The sequence below is a fragment of the Plectropomus leopardus genome, chromosome 9, assembly GCF_026936395.1.
Source record: "Plectropomus leopardus strain MGB_pleo_1.0 chromosome 9, ASM2693639v1, whole genome shotgun sequence".
NCBI classification, from domain to species: Eukaryota; Metazoa; Chordata; class Actinopteri; order Perciformes; family Serranidae; genus Plectropomus; species Plectropomus leopardus.
In genome coordinates this window covers 873183-896298 of record NC_142184.1, presented here as the reverse complement: position 1 = coordinate 896298, position 23116 = coordinate 873183, and the positions used below count along the sequence as shown (strand labels likewise).

At 41.7% G+C, this 23116-nt stretch overlaps 1 protein-coding gene across 1 annotated transcript in view; it reads left to right on the top strand.

Moving 5' to 3' along the window:
- Window positions 1–13791, top strand: part of plxna3 (plexin A3) — a 144169-nt gene extending 130378 nt beyond the window's left edge. The window contains exons 24-38 of the mRNA XM_088081562.1: window positions 677–911; window positions 1071–1213; window positions 2351–2506; window positions 4251–4351; window positions 4678–4744; window positions 4878–5024; window positions 6841–7000; window positions 7345–7448; window positions 8164–8260; window positions 8388–8465; window positions 8974–9086; window positions 11141–11310; window positions 11396–11608; window positions 12779–12929; window positions 13650–13791. Coding sequence (XP_087937688.1) covers window positions 677–911; window positions 1071–1213; window positions 2351–2506; window positions 4251–4351; window positions 4678–4744; window positions 4878–5024; window positions 6841–7000; window positions 7345–7448; window positions 8164–8260; window positions 8388–8465; window positions 8974–9086; window positions 11141–11310; window positions 11396–11608; window positions 12779–12929; window positions 13650–13745 — 2031 coding nt within the window. The 3' untranslated portion in view covers window positions 13746–13791. The remainder of the gene's footprint in view (window positions 1–676; window positions 912–1070; window positions 1214–2350; window positions 2507–4250; window positions 4352–4677; window positions 4745–4877; window positions 5025–6840; window positions 7001–7344; window positions 7449–8163; window positions 8261–8387; window positions 8466–8973; window positions 9087–11140; window positions 11311–11395; window positions 11609–12778; window positions 12930–13649) is intronic.
- The last annotated feature ends 9325 nt before the right edge of the window (window positions 13792–23116 follow it).

Genomic DNA, 23116 nt, shown 5'->3' with positions numbered 1-23116 from the left:
AGATGTTCAAAGGGAACAGATAAACTATTGATCCGTTATTAAAGCGATTGATTTCTGATGGATGGTGTCTGAGCTTCCTGTTTCTCTCTAATGAATAAATGATGATGATGATGATGTCAGTGTTAGTGGTGGTAATGGCGATGGTGATGGTGATGGTGTTGATGATGGTGATGGTGATGATGGTGATGGTGATGATAATGATTTTGATGGTGATGATGGTGGTGGTGATGATGGTGATGGTGATGATGGTGATGGTGATGATGGTGATGGTGATGATAATGATTTTGATGGTGATGATGGTGGTGATGATGGTGATGGTGATGGTGATGATGGTGATGGTGATGATGGTGATGGTGATGATGGTGATGGTGATGATAATGATTTTGATGATGGTGTTGATAATGATGATAATGATGATGATGATGATGATGATGTTGATGGTGATGATGGTGGTGGTGATGATGGTGATGGTGATGGTGATGGTGATGGTGATGATGATGATGGTGATGGCGATGACGACAGAGGACACAGCTAAGACACTACTGTCCTAAATTCCTAGAAATGTTCTAATATCTGAGAAACGTCCTAAAATCCTTGAAATGTGCTAAAAAAGGAGAGTTTGATATTTATTGCCGTGCCGCCCTGATGTTAACGTTACGCTGTCGTCTCTCTGCAGATCCTGGTCGGAGGTCTGGAGTATTCCCCGGGAACGCTCCATATCTACTCCGATTCTGCCCTTACACTGCCCGCCATCATCGGCATCGGAGCGGGCGGCGGCGTGCTGCTCATCGCCATCATCGCTGTCCTGATCGCCTACAAGAGGAAGACCCGCGACGCCGACCGCACGCTCAAACGCCTCCAGCTGCAGATGGACAACCTGGAGAGCCGGGTCGCGCTGGAGTGCAAAGAGGGTACGTTCAGTCAGTTTCCATGATACCAGCATGCTGACTAAAATCACACTCTGGAGCCGCATGAAGCTGCCGTTTAGTGTCAAAATGCAAAGGAGACGTAAAGACGGGGCTTTAGTCAAGAAGTGAAATTAACCGTGTCTCTCTTTTTGGTCACTGCAGCCTTCGCAGAGCTGCAGACAGACATCCAGGAACTGACCAACGACATGGACGGCGTGAAGATCCCCTTCCTGGAGTACCGGACGTACACCATGAGAGTCATGTTCCCTGGAATAGAGGAGCATCCGGTCCTCAAAGAGCTCGACGTACGTACCAACAAAAACTTACTCAAACATCGCTTCATCACTTTGATTGGCTGAACAAACACAGAGAGGTATCACAGAATGAGTCTGCTTCTTTTAAAAGTCTGCGCTGAGACCGAGCAACTCTCCACAGTATCTGCGGCGTCCGGGCCGCCACGCAGCTTTAATTAAGCGAACCCAGCAGGAAGCTCTGAGCCGCCGAGCCTCTGTTCTCTGCAGCCGCGGCCGTGAATTAGATTTCCTCAGCTCTTAATAACGAGGTGTGGAAGCAGATCGGTCTCTGGGTGGAAGGATTTCCATGAATTTGATGAGAAATGGCAGAGAAAAAGTTTCTTTATCTTTGTCTGTGTTCTCGGAGGACCCGCAGAGCTCCAGAGGTTTTCTGTCTTCTTAATCCAAAGTGAATCTTTATTATGATTTCAAAAGGATCTTTTGTTTTTTTTGAGCATGTTTTACTTTGTGGCCTGGTTTCAGATTTATTAGGGTTTCTCTGAAAATTAGGGTGGAGTAATATAACAATATATACAGTGAGATGCTGTAGATCGCACACTGAAAATGTAATTAATGTTTAAAAATATTAAACTGAACAATAAAGAGAGTCAGCGATGTAACTTGGTCCATTAAGAGCTCTGTATGTTCAGAGAAGGACCTTAAAATCAATCCTAAATGTTACAGGAAGCTAAAACCGAGCCCAGCTGCAGAGTTTTGGATCAGCTGAAGTCTCTCTGTGGATTTTTTGGGTGACCCAGTAAAAAGTGCTCACACTAATCGAGTCGACTTCGTGGGTCGTTTTTTCTGCATCTTTTTGATTTATAAATGGCCGTACTTTAGCTATGACGCTACCCTTGAAATCATTTTCTGAAGTAAAGTTTTGATTGTGGTTTGTTTAGCGACAGTGAATTCGAGTCAAACATCGTTTATCTCGTAGTGACGTGCAGTCGCAGACAGACGGTCCCATGTCCACACAGGTCCACAGATAACAGCTGTCTTAGTCATTATCAGACTCTTAACAGGACGCTGTCTTTCTCTGTGTCTCTGTTCAGTCTCCAGCCGACGCAGAAAAAGCTCTGCGACTCTTCAGTCACTTATTATCAGACTCTAACTGTTCGCTCTGTGTGTGTGTGTGTTTGTTTGTTTCAGTCTCCGGCGAATGTAGAGAAAGCTCTGCGTCTATTCAGTCAGCTGCTGAACAACAAAATGTTCCTGCTGACCTTTATTCACACTCTGGAGGCTCAGAGGTCGTTCTCCATGAGGGACCGAGGGAACGTCGCCTCGCTGCTGATGGCCGCTCTGCAGGTACGTTTCTCCTGATTAAATCTGAGACGCTGCTGCTCATCATTGTAACACTAATTAATACATGTATCAATATTAAAACTGATAGAGTCATTAGATACATTAGAAACCTGGCGAATAGATTTAAAAGAAGGTTCATAAAGATTTTAAGACGTTCAGATAGACGGATAAACTTTATTGTCATTGAAGGTTGTACAACGACATTTCGTTGGAACGGTCCAGTTTGCAGCATAAAATGAAATATAAAAATATGAGATACATACACAAACACTAATACACACATGCACAAGCCTAAGCGCGCCTCACCCAGACGCATGACCACATACACATTCATACCTGTAAAGCTTTAAAATATGTAAGAGAAACTCTTAACAACATACATATATAAATACCAACAAATAATATTTCTTGGTTCTTTAATATATGTTTTGTATTTGGTAATAAGTGGTTAATAACCAGATAATGGTAAATGATGTTTTTTATATATTAATATCTGTCAACTTCAATAGATGTTGTATAGGTGGTAGTAACTGGCTACCAGATGTTTTTAGGTGTTAATAACCTTAAATTACTAATATATATGTGTTTTCAGTGTGGAAATAATAAGAAAGCAGGATGTTAGATGTTTTTTTACGGTTGTAAACATTTTTAATAACTGGTAAATGTATGTTTTCAAGGTGTAAATAATTTCATAACAGTAATGCAGTATTGCAGTAATAGCGGTTAATAACTAATGAAAAAGGGTGTTTTTAGGGTAAAAATGACCTTAACCTTCATAAGGTATTTAAAAAGATAGAAATAATTTAATTTTAATTACTAGTTTAAAGATGTTTTCTAGATTGCAATAACTGTTATTAACTATTTCATAGATGTTATGTTGGTGGTAATAACTGTAAATGATAACGAGAATAGGTGTTTTCAAGGTGAAAATAATTTGATAACTAGTGAAAACATGTTTTCTCTGTGGCAATAGATGTTAAAAACTGGTTTACAGATGTTTTGTTGGTGGTAATAACTGGTCAACAGATGTTTTGTTGGTGGTAATAACTGGTTCACAGATTTTTTGTTGGTGGTAATAACTGGTTCACAGATTTTTTGTTGGTGGTAATAACTGGTTCACAGATTTTTTGTTGGTGGTAATAACTGGTCAACAGATGTTTTGTTGGTGGTAATAACTGGTTAACAGATTTTTTTGTTGGTGGTAATAACTGGTCAACAGATGTTTTGTTGGTGGTAATAACTGGTTAACAGATGTTTTATTGGTGGTAATAACTGGTTCACAGATTTTTTGTTGGTGGTAATAACTGGTCAACAGATGTTTTGTTGGTGGTAATAACTGGTTAACAGATTTTTTCTTGGTGGTAATAACTGGCTAACATATTTTTTGTTGGTGGTAATAACTGGTTAACAGATGTTTTGTTGGTGGTAATAACTGGTTAACAGATTTTTTGTTGGTGGTAATAACTGGCTAACAGATGTTTTGTTGGTGGTAATAACTGGTTAACAGATTTTTTGTTGGTGGTAATAACTGGCTAACAGATGTTTTGTTGGTGGTAATAACTGGTTAACAGATTTTTTTGTTGGTGGTAATAACTGGCTAACAGATGTTTTGTTGGTGGTAATAACTGGTTAACAGATGTTTTGTTGGTGGTAATAACTGGTTCACAGGTGTGTTGTGGTCGTTAATATTAGTTTGCAGCTGTTTAGCAGCAGGTAAACAGTCGGTGACTGCGTGCTTGTCTCTCAGGGCCGTATGGAGTACGCCACAGTGGTGTTGAAACAGCTGCTGGCCGACCTGATCGAGAAGAACCTGGAGAACAGAAACCATCCCAAACTGCTGCTGAGGAGGTCCGTACACCGTCTTTATTAACCCTTTACATATAACCTTTGACCCCAAACTACAGATGAAAATACAGATGTTGGATCTGAAATGTTTTTACTGTTTTATTCATTAACTTTGAGAGGATTTTTTTCCTGAAATGTGGATCACACCTGACACCTTTGACCTGACGGGAGACACTGAGGAGGCGCGTTATGAATGTGGTCGTTATGATTGGTTATTGATAACGAAATCTGAGTAAAAGCAGCGTCCGTGTGTGTGTGTGTGTGTGTGTGTGTGTGTGTGTGTGTGTGTGTGTGTGTGTGTGTGTGTGTGTGTGTGTGTGTGTGTTCAGGACGGAGTCTGTAGCTGAGAAGATGCTGACGAACTGGTTCACCTTCCTGCTGCATCGATTCCTAAAGGTAAACGCTCAGCTCTTCACTTCTTCTACCTGAGTGACCTCGTTCCTCTTCACTCTGACCTGACACTGTGTCTCTGTGTCTCTGTCCGTCCTCTGTCTCTGTGTCTCTGTCCGTCCGTCCGTGTGTCCCTCAGGAGTGTGCCGGCGAGCCGCTCTTCATGCTGTACTGCGCCATAAAGCAGCAGATGGAGAAAGGGCCGATCGACGCCATCACCGGAGAGGCTCGCTACTCTCTGAGTGAAGACAAGCTCATCAGACAGCAGATCGACTACAAACAGCTGGTAACACACACACACACACACACACACACACACACACACACACACACTAAATCTATTTGTTATTTCTGGTTTTGATTTTGTTACTTTTAATTCACTGATCAGCCAAAACATCTGACAGGTGAAGAGAATAATTTTGATCATCTAATGGGGGTTAAAACAGGGTTTCATCTGTTCATGGAAAACTTGGAAAAGTCATGGAATTTGCAAACAGCAACTCTGCTTCATATAATTCAGTATACTCTGAAAGTTTTGGAAAAGTCTTGGAATTTTGTGCCAAAATCCTGTATAATAACACATGATGTGTTCAAGGACAGCCAAAAATCCAACAGTAATTTCTATTTTTACAGTTTGTGGCTGTGAGCTGCCAAAATAATTTAAAGACAAAAAAATCTGACATTTAAAAAAAAATCTCCAAACTTTTTCCTTAAAAATCACCAAATATTTTTTAAAAAGAAAAAGGCCAAACTTCTTTTTTAAAAAAAAAAAAAAAATTAAACATCACCTCAAACCGAAACAAATCTCCCATTTTTCTTTTAAACTGCCCCAAATTTTCAATGAAAAATATTGCCAGAAAATTAAAAGGAGATAAATTTTTCAAAAACTAAAACAAAATTTTAAAAACATTTACATTAACATTTACCAGATATTAAACATTTTTACAACCTTTATTTTCCTTAAAAAACACCAAAAATGTTGGCCACAGGCCCGCATGACATGCATCCAACTTTTGCACCACCCCTCCCCTCTTATAAATAGCAAACAGTCTGTATTTTCATATTCAGCTCTAATCCTGTTCTGAATTTATTTATTTTTTTAATAATATATATTTTAAAAAGCTTTTATATAGTAATGAAAAAGAGCCGATAAGCAGTATTGAAAGAACTTTGCCAAAGTCCTGGAAAAATCCTGGAAATGTATTTGTATAAAAGTGTGTGAACCCTGTGTAGATCAGAGGGTTTGGTGATTGATAAATAAACTTTCTGCCAATCACAGCGCTGCTCTCATATCTCTGACACAGCTGAGCCAATCAGAGGCTCGCCGGCGCAGCAGAACGAACGAGGCGGCGGCGGCAGATGGTGTTTAACTGTTCGTCAGATCAATAATGACACAAACACATAATCATAAACAACAGTTTGGTGAAGACGTTTCTACGATCGCATCGATCAGACTCGACTCGTCATCATTCTGCTAAATGTCGTTAACGATGACATCACGTCGTTAAATGTGACACGCCGGCGATCGCTCCGTGATCAAACACTGATGAGTTTGTTATTAATCAGGCGTCTCTGTGTGGACGTCGCCACGGAAACAACGGGAGACACTGAGGAGGCACGCTATGAATGTGGTCGTTATGATTGGTTATTGATAACGAAATCTGAGTAAAAGCAGCGTCCATATGTGTGTGTGTGTGTGTGTGTGTGTGTGTGTGTTCAGGACGGAGTGTGTGTGTTTATTATCCAAATGAATGTTTATGTTTAAGTGTGTGTGAAGACAATGTAATGTGTTTCTGCGTTCTTTCTTTGTGTGTGTGTGTGTGTGTGTGTGTGTGTGTGTGTGTGTGTGTGTGTGTGTTTGGGGGGGTGGTATCCAATTCAACAGCTGGTCGATAATGATGTTTTCCCCACTGTGACAACAAAGTGGCGCGCACGCACACACGCACACACACACGCACACACACACACACACACACACACACAGTGAAATGAAGTTTAGACAGACGACTCCATCCTGAACCTTCTCTCTCTGTCTCCGTCTCTCTCTGTCTCTCTGTCTCTCTGTCTCTCTGTGTCCTTCCCTCTCTGTCTGTGTCTCTCAGACTCTGATGTGTATCCCTCCGGAGGGCGAGGCGGGGACGGAGGTGCCGGTGAAGGTGCTGAACTGCGACACAGTGACGCAGGTCAAAGACAAACTGCTGGACGCCGTTTACAAAGGAATCCCGTTCTCACAGCGACCGCAGGCCGACGACATGGACCTCGGTAACTACTCACACACACACACACACACACACACACACACACACACACACAAACTCGACACAAACGTACGACACGTTAAGGCTCGTTTATTATTTCCTTTACATGCATGCTTAACAATGTAAACGTCACTGTCCTCACACCTCCGTGCGTCCTTTATGTTGCCATAGAAACAGCTAATAGATGGCACGAGAGGGCGGAGTTTTCACAGAATCACGAAGATTTACCCGATGGACATATTAAATCTGGGACGAATATAAATAATAAATTAATAAATAAAATAATGCATCATGCATCAGACGTCGTGTGATGACACGCTGACCGTATGTTTGTGTTTGTGGCGTCAGAGTGGCGTCAGGGCCGACTGACCAGGATCATCCTGCAGGACGAAGACGTGACCACCAAGATCGAGAGCGACTGGAAGAGACTCAACACACTGGCGCACTACCAGGTACACACACACACACACACACACACACACGTTGCTACAGTCACCATGGTTACCAGCAGATCTGTATATGGGGGCGTGCAGCCTCAGATTTCAGATCATTAAGTCAGTTTAAAAGTGTGAACTCTGGTTGAGTCACTGAAAGCGAGTCTTTGATCGTGTGATGGAGCTGCAGATATTCAGCACCGATTTCCATCTGCTCTTTCAGCTTTGCATGCTGGGAGGCCGAAAATTAGACTTAAAGGAAAGACGATGTGAAACTGAACAACAGGAAGTTCTTTTGTACTTTTCAAATATTTTATTTTTGAAATTTTTTTTTATTCATTATTATTTTTGGGTGGTGAGACCGAACTGTGCTTTAGGTGGGAGTGCAGTAATGTTGCAGGATTCATGTTCTCTGTAAGGAGCGGCCTCTTTGACGCAGTCAGCACGATTGTGAAACGCGCTCTTTAAATGCGGCTTCATGCAGACGCAGATTAAAAGCTTAAAGCTGAATGTTTCCTGCCGTTAAATCAAGACGGCGTGCGGCGGCGCAGCCTCGGAGCTCTGAGTGAGTCCTGCTCCGTTATCAGTCTCCGCAGTGACACGTGTGGAGAGTGAATCCAGATCGTGGGCGAGATAAGAATCGACCGAGCTCGCCGACTGAATGGATAATTAGTCAGCTGATTGACGGAGCGATTGGCCGATCGACTGATGCGTGACTGATGTGTGTTGCTAGGTAACGGACGGCTCTCTGGTGGCGCTGGTCCAGAAGCAAGTTTCTGCCTACAACATCGCCAACTCCTTCACCTTCACCAGATCTCTGAGCAGATACGGTACGCGCGCGTGCGCACACACACACACACACACACACACACACACACACACATACATACACACACACACACACACACACACGTTAACCTGATCAGATAGCTTATCTCTCTCTCTCTGTGTGTGCAGAGTCATTACTTCGAACGTCCAGCAGTCCTGACAGTCTGAGATCCAGAGCGCCGATGATCACCCCGGACCAGGAGACAGGTACCACAGCTACAGCAATACAAGGAGGAGAAGAAGAAGAAGAAGGAGTAGGAGTAGAGATAGAAGTACAAGTTATAGTAGAAGTAGTAGTCCTAGTAGTAGTTTTAGAAGTACAAGTATTAGCCCAAGTAGTTGTAGTAGAAGTAGATGTAGAAGTAGTAGGCCTAATAATTGTAGTAGAAGTAGAAGAAGTAGAGGTAGTAGGCCTAGTACATGTAATAGAAGTAGAAGTAGAGGAATTGTAGAGGAATTAGCAGTAAAAGTTGTAGAACAGTAGAAGTAAAAGTAGAAGTAGTCGGCCTTTATGCAATTTGAGGGTTAATTAGAAGGTTAACCTGCCTGGTGTCTTAATTTCATGAGTTATATAGGATCATAATCCTTCTCTCCACATAGTTCACCCCATACTGTGTGTACTGAAGTGTACTCTCTCTATGTGTGTGTGTGTGTGTGTGTGTGTGTGTGTGTGTGTGTGTGTGTGTGTGTGTGTGTGTTGTGTTTTTTTTTTCAGGGACCAAACTGTGGCACCTGGTGAAGAATCACGAGCACAGCGATCAGAGAGAAGGAGACAGAGGCAGCAAGATGGTCTCTGAGATCTACCTGACCAGACTGCTGGCCACCAAGGTAACAAACAACAACAACAACAACAACCACACAAGTCATCAGCAAACAACAACAACCACATGCAACATCAACAAACAACAACAAACTGACACATCATCAACAAACAACAACAACCTGACACATGATCAACAAACAACAACAACCTGACACATGATCAACAAACAACAGCCACACACGTCATCAACAAACAACAACAACCACATACAACATCAGCAAACAACAACAACCACACGTAATCAACAAACACCAAGAGCCACACACGTCATCAACAAACAACAACAACCACATACAACATCAACAAACAACAACCACACACGTCATCAGCAAACAACAACAACCACATACAACATCAACAAACAACAACCACACACGTCATCAGCAAACAACAACAACCTGACACATGATCAACAAACAACAGCCACACACGTCATCAAAAAACAACAACAACCACATACAACATCAACAAACAACAACCACACAAGTCATCAGCAAACAACAACAACCTGACACATGATCAACAAACAACAGCCACACACGTCATCAACAAACAACAACAACCACATACAACATCAGCAAACAACAACAACCACACGTAATCAACAAACACCAAGAGCCACACACGTCATCAACAAACAACAACAACCACATACAACATCAACAAACAACCACACACGTCATCAGCAAACAACAACAACCACATACAACATCAACAAACAACAACCACACACGTCATCAGCAAACAACAACAACCACATACAACATCAACAAACAACAACCACACACGTCATCAGCAAACAACAACAACCTGACACATGATCAACAAACAACAGCCACACACGTCATCAAAAAACAACAACAACCACATACAACATCAACAAACAACAACCACACACGTCATCAAAAAACAACAACAACCACATACAACATCAACAAACAACAACCACACACGTCATCAGCAAACAACAACAACCACACGTAATCAACAAACAACAACAACCACACACGTCATCAAAAAACAACAACAACCTGACACATGATCAACAAACAAGTCTAAATTCTTGCTTGTGTTGTACGTCGCTTTGGATAAAAGCGTCTGCTAAATGAAATTGTAGAATTGTAGAAACAACAACAACCACACACGTCATCAGCAAACAACAATAACAACAATATCAACAATTAACAACCATCACACATTATCACATTTTCTCTCTCATCTCATTTCTTTAAAAAACACAAGGAGGAAGACAGTATTTCCACATCATGTACCTGCACACACTGCTGCTCATCATTTTCATCTATCACAGTATTATATAACTTAATATATATTATTCTCATTATTTAACATCTGCGCAATTTTATGTCTTGGATTCTTTACCTGCATAATTTAATTTTTTATACATTTTGTATGAGTTTTGTTGGAGGGAAAGAGTGCGTCACTGTTATTATATGAAGACTTGAAAATAACGTCACAGAAAAGAGACGAGTGGATGAAAGTTTTATGAAGGCTTTATGAAAACAAGACGTCAACATACAGAAAAAAAGAAAAAAAACTAGAGGAAAATACTATGGATGCATTAAGAAGATTGCCTCTAAAGTGAGACATTTATTTGGTACTCAGTACATTTTGCCATTTGCATTGTGGCTATTCACCCTTTACAACCTGAGCAAATTGATTTTATTTCTTTCAAAAACAGGGAGAAGGCAAGAAACAACTTAATAAAACATTCCCCAAAAATGAGAAAAACAGAAGTATAAAAAGTTACCAAAAAATCTTGTAAATAAGGGATAAAAGAGTAAAAAAACTAACAAGAAAATTACCTTAAGAAGTGCTGAAAATTTACATTTTCTAAACTTTTGTTTGTTTGTTTATTTTCTTGTCACCTTTCACTAAATTCTTGTATTTTTTGGTCACAAGTTGGTCATTCCCTTTTTCCCCAAATTTTCCAAACCAATTTGCTTGGGTTTCAAAGGGTTAAATAGTCAGTGAAAGGCGCCTGAACGCAGCACAAGATTGATCCAAATATCTAATCCACTCTTTGGTCGTCCATCATCAGGGGACGCTGCAGAAGTTCGTGGACGACCTGTTTGAGACGGTGTTCAGCACCGCCCACCGAGGCTCCGCTCTCCCATTGGCCATCAAATATATGTTCGACTTTCTGGACGAACAAGCTGACAAACGGCAGATCAGCGACCCCGACGTCCGACACACCTGGAAGAGCAACTGGTGAGAGACACTGAAGAGACGGTAAAGACTTTCCTCTAGAGACTGAGACAGATTTAACGTGTCCGTCCTCTCTGTGCGTCTGCAGCCTTCCTCTCAGGTTCTGGGTCAACGTCATCAAGAATCCTCAGTTTGTGTTCGACATCCACAAGAGCAGCATCACCGACGCCTGCCTGTCCGTCGTCGCTCAGACCTTCATGGACTCCTGCTCGACGTCCGAACACCGGCTCGGCAAAGACTCTCCGTCCAACAAGCTGCTCTACGCGAAAGACATCCCCAACTACAAGAGCTGGGTGGAGAGGTAGCTAAAACGCTAACTAGATAAAATATTGCAAAATAAACCTCTACAAGAGCTGGGTGGAGAGATAGCTAACTTGCTAACTAGCCAAAATACTGCAATAAAGAACAACTACAAGAGTTGGGCAGAGAGGTAGCTAACATGCTAACAAGCTAAAATACTGCAAAATAAACAACTACAAGAGGTGCACGGGGAGATAGCTAATGTGCTACATAGCTAAAATACTTTAAAATTAACAACTATAAGAGCTGAATGGAGAGGTAGCTAACATACTAACTAGCCAAAAAACTGCAAAACAAGACTGAAAGAGCTGGGTGGAGAGGTAGCTAACACGCTAACTAGCCAAAAAGCAACTTCAAGATCAAGGGATCAAGATAAAGGGGTGGTTGACACACTAACTAGCTAAAATACTGCAAAATAAACAACTGCAAGAGCTGGGTGGAGGTAGCGAACATGCTAACCAGCTTATTTTTTGTAATACACAACATAAGAACTGGTTGGGTAGGTAGCCAATGTGCCAACTTGTGAATAATTCACAACTACAAGAGTTTGAGGTAGAAGAAGATAATATGTTAACTAGCTAAAATCCTGAAAAACAAAAAAGGAACTGAGTACGTTTGACCATTTGACCTCAAAGGTCTAATTGACTTAAAAAATAGAGCTGACTAATTGATTATTTGTGGGGAGCAGTAGCTAGCGTGTGAAATAAACTAAAGGAGGCTGTTGCGAGGTAGCTAACATGCTAACTATTTAATGTAACCAGTTAACACACCAGTAGCTTTTCTTTATGTTACTTTTTAACCACTTACACAATACACTGCAATCTACCTCAACAAACTGCTATTTACAATATCCTAAAAGTAGTTCAAATGGAAGATAACTGAAACACCTAAAAGTTTTCATTATTGTAACAAATAGCCGTCATGGAAAACAGACATGGTGAGACAATTACATCATTCAAATAATGTTTTACTCTAATGTTATATGACATAAATCATATTAATTAGTGTTGACAACTAATAAGGCCACTGCCTCTCAGAGCAAAAGTAAAAAAGTGCACAGGTAGTGCACAGGTAATTATCACAGTAAAATAACCTCAAAGCAACACATTTGTTTGCTGGTACCCTTATTGAAGTTTGAAGATGTATAACTGTGTATGTGTATTTCTTGCAGGTACTACAGGGATATTGCGAAGATGCCCAGCATCAGTGATCAGGACATGGACGCCTACCTGGTGGAGCAGTCCCGTCTGCACGGCACCGAGTTCAACACACTGAGCGCGCTCAGTGAGCTCTACTTTTACATCAACAAGTACAAGGAAGAGGTGAGGGGGGCGGCTTTGGTTAAATATAGCATATGTAGCATGTTGGGAGGATAATGTCATTGTGAGCTGGACTCTGCGCAGTAGCGATAACCATGGTGGGGGAGTTCCTGCCCAAACACCCGTCAGACCAATCACGTGCAGCTCCATTAAGTAGGAGTGCACGGATTGGCTGTCTCAGCTGTCAATCATGGTGGAAAACCAAACCCTTTAAAGCCAAACTGATCTTAAAAACAAACACTTGAACAAACATCAAGGTGGTGAGAGCTACCTTCAGAGACAGAAACCGTCTTTAGGAAAATTTATTTGGCGTGTCTTTTGAGTTTTTAGTCGAGCGTATGACCATTCACTAACATGGAGGGGCGGGCTTTATGATCTATGTTGCAGTCACACACCAGGGGGCGATCCAGATTGAAAAGTTACACTTTGTCGTTTTACAGTCTGAGTAAACCACAACCAACAGCTTGTAATGAAAAAAATTAAAGAAAACACAAAAACAGTGTAGCCCAGGCTTTCCTCACCCTATATATGTGACAGTGGAAAATACAGGACTTTGACTCGTCACAGCAAAAGTGACGTCGCTGTATGTTGATGATGGTTCTCAGACATCCAGGTCATGGTATCCGTAAGTGCTATTTCGTTGGCAACTGAACTTGTTTCAGTTCCTTGACGACATATCCTTTTTTCTGTGTGATTTCTTATGTCTTTCCTTTGTCTCTGCAGATCCTGACGGCGTTGGACCGGGACGGTTACTGTCGCAAACACAAACTGAGGCACAAACTGGAGCAAGCCATCAACCTGATGTCTGGGAGCAGCTGAGAGGAGGGGAGGGACGAATGGACTGATGGACTGATGGACGGATGGATGGATGGATGGACGGGGGAGAAGAACGGGGAGGGGAAGTGAAGGCATTTTGTTTTTCTGAACTGTTTCAACAGTCAGCTGACCTGCTCAGCGCTGGACAGAATTGACAGCCCCAGCAATCAATCCATCAGCAATTTATTTGTCAATTGATTGATTGTTTTGAAGACTGATTAACTGGATGGCTGGGACCCCAACTACCTCCGTTTGTTGGGTTTTGGGGGGAAGAAAATCAGTTTCCAAACCGATTTGGATTCATTTACGTGACTCCGAGGTGGAGTGGAGTCATCTTCGGGGCAAAAAAAACAAACCCTCTAAATGCATCTGTCAGTTTGGATTTCGGATTTAAAATTCACTGCAGGTGTAAGCAGGGACTAAAGCAAGGGGAGCTGGACTGTGGAAAGACCTGGACAAAGACTGAGTCAGGTTTCACCAAACAACGGATGTGACGTGAGGACTGATCGACTTGACTTCAGGATTCCCAGGCTGGTTGGGAACTTTCTAGATGCTTGGTTGAAGAGCCAAAGGTCAAGTCAAGTTTCCAGACTTTAGCACGAAAGGCTTGTTCTGGTCTGAAGGATCAAGAAACTCCGGTGGTGGTCAGAGGGTCACAGTAAAACCACGACAGGTTTGACCTTACCTTAAGAGCCTCAACCTAGTCTTGACGAATCTGAACTAAATGTGAAATGGTCAAGGCGAACCGCAGAAGTTCGAAGCCTCTTTACTGATGTCGTTATTTTGGGGCATTTATCTTCACCTTGAATCCTTAGCGTCACGTGGAAGGATCCAGATTTACTGCAGGAAGTTCAGGTCAAGCTTTATGGAGGCGACAAACTTGTTGGCGAAGGATTCAAGAGGTTGCTTCAAGCTTTAACGAAGGAGAATGAAGCAAATAAAGTGATGCTCCAAAAAACTGATGACTTCACCTTGAAATCACTACTTAGTCTTGACAGATGTGAAATCCAGGTGGAAAAAAATCATCTTTGGAGACGAGGAAGTAAGGACTCTATGAGCCGGGACGATTTGACTTGACCTCGGACTGTTCGGCCAAGCCTCGTCAGGTTCTAGAAGTTTCTAAGTTGCTGTATAACCACTCAATGTTTTTCTCTGGACAATCACTCTGTACCACAGCACACTGAGCCCGATGCCTACCGACCGACCAGTACCTGTGTCCATAAACCCGTCCTCTCCTCCCGACACCTTCTTTTCCTTCCCTCAACTCCTCAATATTTAACCTCTTACTTTGCTTTTCTTCATTTCATCTACTTCCCTATCCTCCCCTCTCCTTTCCTCTTTCTCCCCTATTTTTATTCCTCCTCCCCCTTTGACCCCGCTCCGTCATTGGTCAGTTAAGCTGGCCTCTGGTCATCTTATTGGCCAGGAAGACTCTTTTAGTAATGTACTGCCCGACCAATCAAGACTGTGGAATTCGCCAGAATCACGAGTAATTAAACAGAAATTAATCCAGAATTACGTTTGAATACATTCCAGCACAGGCACACAGGCAAGGTCTGTAAATAAGCAGCACTAGTTTCTCAGAAGTGGAGAACTTTAGAAAGTGGACTGACCGGCATTTTTCAGGACCAGAACGACCTGGAAAAATGGAGTTCTGGATTCAGCACCAGTCGGTGAACCTGGTTGGTGCATATTGCTTTATTGTCGGACCTTGCACATACACCCACATACAGCCATGCTTTACAGCGCCATGCTAACCGTGCCCAGGGGGGAAAAACTGTGCAGAGCTACAAGCCCAGTGCCATGTAAAGACCGGACCGGATCGCGTCAGAGCTGGACCGGACTCGGACCAAACCCGGATCAAAAACAACCTGGAATGGAGTTTTAACGGGACCGGACTCAAGAACTTTTAAGACTTGTGGCCATAATTATAAACAACAAAAGAAAAAAAAAAAAAGAAAGATGATAATAATAATAATAATAATAATGATGACAAAGTATAAAAGTTAAAAAAATAATACAAAAAGAAAGGAAAAAAAAGAAATATTGAAATGTTAACATGTAATAAGAACTTTGTGGATTTGACAGTATGGATTTTAAGGAGCTGAACTTGTATAAAGCTGAACATTATGCTACATCAGAGTCTGGAGGACGAGAGCGAGAGCCAGGAGACAGGGCGATGGATCAGACCGAGACCATCCTCACCTCATCGGACCAGACCGGACTGAACCTCACAAACTGGATCTAACTGGACTGATGAATCTGTTCTGAAGGAGCTGAACTGAACATGTGCTCTATTTGTCGAGGTGGAAACAAACTGGACTTTTTGGCACTTTTTTTGCCAAACTGGACGTTTGTTTGAGCAGATCAGAAGTGTATCGGATGATGGGATGTCCTGGAGGTTTTGGAGGCGTTTGCAGGGGTTTAAATTGTTGCATGTGTAGCCTCGGATGGCGTCATTGCTCGATGAGGTCCTCTACATCCTAAAGAAGAATGAGGGCGCTTTCACACCGCCGGCTCAGTCTCAACTCTGCAACCTTAAAACTTGAATATGTGATTCTTTTTTCTGCAGACGGAGGAATTGTCTCTTAGTCCACCTGGATGATCCAACCGTACCTGCGTCCAGCCGCGTTGACGCTGGTTAACAAACGGAGTTCGGACCAGCTTGACCTCATACAGACTGAACCCAGTGTGAGCGCTCTTATTCTCTCACTGAATGATGGCTAACTGTCGGATGGAGGACTTTCCAACATGGCAACGCTGCGCCCCTCATCCCCCCATTCACCTCTTTACTCTGTGGTGGAACATTTTCACTTTGCACAGCTGGCTTGAATCTGTTGTTTGTCAAAAGTAGATTATGATATCTGACCTTTTTTTAAAAAGCAAAACCTTTTTTTTTCAATAGGGCAGTTTTAAGTCATCATTGGTTTTCATATTTCTTGGAATACAGCTAAACTTTACGGCCAGTTCAGACCAAAGATCTGCAACCAAACTTTTAAAAATGAGAAAAGTTGCAGCAGTGTGAATTTGCCGGCTGACGCTGTCACCTGTTTGAGCAGCCAGCCGCCGCGTTGTGAAGTTCTCTGCTCAGACGGCGCGTTCGCTCGTTTCCGTCCTCGTTTCCGTCCTCGTTTCCGTCCTCACGGTGTGTTGTGTGGGACGATGGCTCGCTGCTGCTGCTGGCTGTAGGTGCGCGCACCACACACACACATTCAGGTCAGATCAGAATTTATTGTCATTATATGTAAACATTCAATGAAATTATCAACAGCGACTCAGTCTGGTTTCAAACAGAAGTGAAATGGAGCAGTTTGAAAGACAACATTCATAATAAAAAAATAAGAGCACAGTTAAAAGCAACAGTGATAATAAATGACAGCGAGGTTGTAGTCTTTAGTAGTTCATAAAACCAGAATTAGATTATTAAAATGATTCATCTGCGCTGACATCACTGTGGCGATTATGAAGAATATTGCCCAACTGATGTTTTGTTTTTTTTATGTATATTTTTCGCCGTTTCATCTCTCGCCTATTTGAGATGCAACTGTAGCAAGTATCTCACCGTCGCTGTCCTCATTCATATTTTAAGAAACTACAAATTATATTCAGCTACAATATAACCTGAAAAGCTGGAGATCAGAAAGAGAGAGCGCAGAGATGATGCACCGTCTCGTCTCGTCTCGTCTCGTCTATTTGAATTTGTTGCGAATTGGCAGGTTTTTATAACGTTGCAAGTAGTTTCATGTTTCAACTTGCCACAAATCTTTGGTCTGAGCTGGACTTTACAAGCATGAATTCAAATTTCGAGGCGCTGCCTCTGGTGCACGCAGGTGAGCTAGCAGGAACAAGAAAGGCTTTTATTTTGACTTCATTTCAGCGAGATAATCGGTTTAAAATCAGAATCTGTAGGAAGTGAAAACAAATCAGAATCATTATTCAGTTTAATGACTTGAATTTACAGTCCGTCCATATTTCCACATGAATAACTTTTTGATTTTGATTTTTTTTAACCATGTGACGTCCTCTGTGGGAATTTAACATGAAACCGTCTGCAGTCAACGTGATAAAAAGCCCCGTCAGGTGAAAATGTTCCAGCACAGCTGAAGAAGCGTCTCTCTTTTGGCTCTCTGCGATGCCATAAAGCTACAAAGCACCTTTTTTTCATTTTCTTGCTGTTGTTTCACTGTCGTTTGAATCTTTGGGGCCAAAAGGACCCGAGAGGAGGAGGAAGAGGAGGAGGAGGAGGAGGAGGAGGAGGAGGAGGAAGGGTCCTGATAAAAGACTGCCTTTTAGATGATTAATTATAGAACAGGGAGGGAAGCCACTACCATACCAATACCACTGCTCATCCAACCTGTGTGTGTGTGTGTGTGTGTGTGTGTGTGTGTGTGTGTGTGTGTGTGTGTGTGTGTGTGTGTGTGTTACTGCTGCTGCTGCAGTGGAAACTCAACCGTTAAATCGCTGATCGTATCTGCAGCTCAATTAAAAATCTTTTTCTTTACAGTCGCAGCGTTTAAATCAGTCGATCTGTATCTTTCGACGCTTTAAAATCTCGATCGGATCTTTTTTCTTTTGTTTACTTTAAAATGAAAATGTGAGATCGCCCTTTAGACTTAAAGTCACCGGACGCGTCTCTAATTACGACCTGGTCACCATTTTGATCAGAATTTACTCTTTTTGTCAGATGATGGTGAAACGAGAGTTTAGAGGAGGAGGAGAGGAGTTTGTGTGCATGCTGCAGGGTGGTGGTGAGGAGGAGGAGGAGGAGGAGGAGGAAGAGGAGGAGAAATCCCAAGAGGAGAATGCAAAAGGATGCATAGACGATGTAGAGGAGGAGGAAACGCCCGCTGCATGCTGAAAATCGAGGAAGAGGAGTGCAAAAGGAGGAGGAATGACTCTTGGATTGCAGAGAGGAGGAGAGTATAGAGGAGGAGGAGGGAAGAGGAGGAAAACATGCAGGGAGGAGAAATAAGTGTTAGAGTGAACACAGGAGGATCAGGATGAAAAGAGGAGGTCAGATCCTCTTTTTGCATGTTAAAATGAGACGAAGGAGGAGGAGGAGGAGGAGGGATGGAAGGAGACGCTGTTGGAATACTGAGAGCAGGAGAGGAGGAGGAGAGAGGGAGAATACTGATCAGGGAGGGGAAAGACGGAGGCAACGTCATCCATCAAACCCGCCGAGAAAAAGGAGAGGTTTCTGAGAGGAGGGAGGAGGAAACACTCTGAGCGCAGAGAGAGGAGGAGACCGTGGCCTCCTCCTGCTCCTGCATCACTATCAGAGGGAATCTGAACATTTAAACACTCACAGCTCAGAAAAATACACGATCAACAAGTTTAACCCTCTGAAACCTGAAGTGACATCACTGTCCTCAAGCCAGAGGCCTTCTCAAATATTCAGACCTTTGAACTCTGAGCAAATTGGTGGGATTTCTCTCAAAAACATGGAAAAAAGTCATGAGCAACTTGGCAAGAAATGTCCCACAAACTGCAAAAAATATCAGAAAAATACCTGAAAATAAGTTTTAAAAAGAGGGAGATTTTTTTTTAGAAATTTATCAAAAATTAGGGAAAAATGTCTAGGAAAAAAAATATTTCCAATCACTATAATTATATATTTAAAATTATTTATTATATAAGTAATCTTTACTTTTGTTTATTTTTTGTGCTTATTTTCGGGTAGTTTTCTTGTAACATTTTTTTATAAATTTCTTGCTATTTTTTGGGCCATGTGTTGTTAAGTTGCTTATAGTCTTATTGTCTTATGTTTTTGAAAGAAATCCAACCACTTTGCTCAGGTTTCAAAGGGTTAAAGTTATAAAACAACACTATGACAGAGTAAAGCAAATTCAGACAAATTAATACAAATGAATGAAATTATTCAGTTTGACTTTCAGTGAACAAAGTAAAGGTGACGGTGAGATGAACAGCTCGTTACAATATCAGAATCGACATCCTGCCGACTAATTTTAGATCAGATGATGATTTTAACTTTGAAAAAAACATGTATTGAAAACAGTAAACAAAAACAAAGAAAAAACAAACAAACAAAAAAAACCCACAACTGACTTTTTACAGAAAAATACATTAAACACAAAAGAAGGAGCTGAAAAAGTAACCAGCCAGGAAACATGAATCCAAGAAAAACCAAGAAAATAAAGTGTAAAGAGAAAAAGTAAATTTTTACATTTATTTACACACACACGTCCAGAAATCTTTAAACATCATGACTTAAACATGATGATAATTTCCTCTGAGAATTTAAAAAGACTGATTCTGTGCAGCTGCTCGAGTTTAAACATTAATGAACTTTTGTTTTCTTTTTTTTAAAGGTTTTTAATTTTCTCAAAGTTATCAAAGGTCTCGTCTCGACTCGAGTCTCTAAATCTAACAAAGCGGTCGCTGCACAAACTTTCTCTCTGGAACAAATGTTGTGACGCCGGACTGACTGAAATGTTTTCGTTCGCTCTGACGCCCTCGCCGATTCCAGAAAACAGAAACCTCCATAACACGGTTTCAATTCAGCCGAGACGCATCGATTTCTGGATGTTTTTCCACCGTGGCAGCAAACACTGTGTGTGTGTGTGTGTGTGTGTGTGTGTGTGTGTGTGTGTGTGTCCCCGTCCATAATGTCTTTCTAAACATGCACACACACACACACACACACACACACACACACACACACACACACACACACACACACACACACACACACACACACACACACACACACGCACACACAGCTGGGAGGAGGTAACAGAGACTGAGGAGGCCGGTGGGAGGGCTGGGTCTAATTCCTGGAACAGCAAACAAAACAATTGGATTGATACCTCATTTTAGTTGCAGTGTCATCTGTCCACACACACACACACACACACACAGAGGCTTAAACGTTCTCCGGCGGTGAGATATTTATTGATTTTTTTTCTTTTTAATTTATTTTTTATGATGAGTTGTATTTATTGTGGGAGGATTTTATTAGTTTGTACAGCGTTAAAGAGAGAACACACACACACACACACACACACACACGTGCAGGCTGGGAAACAACCGCCAACTGTTTAAAAGTGTCCCGTCGATCCAAAGCGTCATTTCAAATTAATCGTGGAGTTCAGGCACTCAGCGTGCGTCTGTTTCCTCCGAACGAGGAGAAGAACTCAGGTTTTCTCTTTTATTGATCAGATCGGAAACTTTTAAATCCACCAATCAGCAGCGGCGCCGCGATCTGATGCTGGTCGTTTCCCGTCCTGTCCATGTTCAGATCCATTTGTTTCTCGAACTGAGGAGCCGATCGATCGATTCGATTGAGAATCATCCATCAGAATCGCCTCGGTCTCACAGCGAGCAGTCGGAGTCGTCCGAATGATTCGAATCTTTTGACTCGTGAACCGAACCGTTAATAAGCGGAGCGAGCAGGAGCTCATCTCAGTTTGGTGTAACATTGAATTTTTTTCCCGCCTTCAGAAGTAAAGAGAAGCTAACTTTCCGTGATGACGGCGGTGCAGATTCTCGAAACAGACCGATCGCTCTGTTGATTTCAGCATCACAGCAGGATGAGAGAAAATTAATCAAGTTTTGAATTGGATTTATGAGGAAAACATTTTTTTATTATTATTTATTTTTCCAATAAGGAAAACTTAGCATTATGGCAACGGAAATAGATTTTTTTTTTTTTAAATCTTTTACTGGAAATGAATTATTTCATTCTTGCAAGCAAAATACTCTCTCAGATGTTATTTTAATTATTTTTAGTAATTTTCCATTTTAAATCTCTGGTGATTGTTAAATATAAAAATGTAATTAAAAGAACATTTATCGGCTTCGGAAGCAGCTCACTGTGTTCTCGCACTGCAAATAAATCAGTGACGATTTGAGAAATTCAGTTTTACAGCAGCAGCAGATGGCGCTCTCGTCTCCTTATATGTCCTTTGTTTTTTTTATTTCTGGGAGTCTCGGTCGTCAGATTCGTACAAAGGCGACTCCTCGTTAAAACTCAGTCAGTTGCACTGATCTCCCATCGTTAACTCACGGGAGTGGACCACCCCCCCACCCTCTCGTTAAGCCCCTCCCACCCCGCGGACTCTTGACAGACGATTGGTCGACTGCCGACAGCCAATCCCAGCGGGCGTCATTGTATCATAGCAACAGCAGATCACTGGACTCCCTCCGAGCGGGGAGTCGGATGTCTTTATTGTACCATAATATGATTATTACTATAATTATAATTATTATTATTCTGAGCCGATGCTTCTCAGCGGCTGCGGCGCCCGATCCATTCAAATTAACTTTATCTGTTCGCGCTTTTCTGAACAAATCCGGATTCCTTTGAAACTGGAGCGACATCACTTTTCAGACGCCGTCTTTAAATATTTGAGAAAACTGATGCAGTTTCTTTAAAAACACGGGAAAAAGGAAATGAGCAACTTGGAAAGAAATGTTCCATGAATTGCAAGAAATTAGTAGATTTAGAAAATTCGTTTTAAAAAGTGAGGAAATATGCCTTTGGAAAAAAAGATAAAAGGTAAGGGGAAAACTATATCATTATTATAATTTCTTATTTTATATTATCTTGCATTTATTTTAGGTTTTTAAGCACTTCTTTTTTTATTTTCTCTGTTTTATTAATTTTGTGTTTTTGTTTTTTTTAACTCATTTTCAGGGAATTTTCTTGTAATTATTTTTTGAAAAAGCTGGGGAAAAAAGCAACGGAAAACTATATAATTGTCATAATTATATATTAATGTTGAAACTATAATCTTAAAGCACAAGTTGTGCTTTTTTCTGTTTTGAAAAAAATTAAGCTACTTGCAAATTTTTACTAATTTCTTGCAATTTTTTTCCGTCCTGTTTTTTTTGTTAATGACTGCCTTCTTCCCATGTTTTTAACAGAAACGAGTCAATTTTCGCAGGTTAAAAAGGGTTAAATAACGCCAAACTCTTGTTTCTCCGTCCGCCAAGTTGTTAATCTTTGGTCCTGGTTGGGGTCGCGGGCCGCAGGTTGAGAAGCACGGCTCACACTGGATCTCGTGTCTTAGTTCAGGTTGGGATTGTTCATTCAGGCGGCGCTTCGGTTGTGTCGGGCGTCGGATCGCAACGCCTCGTGACATAATGTAAACGTGACGTTCGATACGACCGATTTATCAAACTACTGATGTTTACGTGATGACATCACAGCACTCATCCACCCAATCCACCAATGAGGCGTCGCGATCCGCCGCCCGGCTGCACCTCGCCGCTGTTCACTCACTCTGCCTGGAAAAACTGAAGCCGCAGAAACACTCGTGGCCTTGATGCAGCGCTTTCCAGGATGTAGTCAGGGCCCTTTTTTTGATACCATTTGCCATTGCCTTGTTTTTTATTTTTTTATTTTCGCTGAG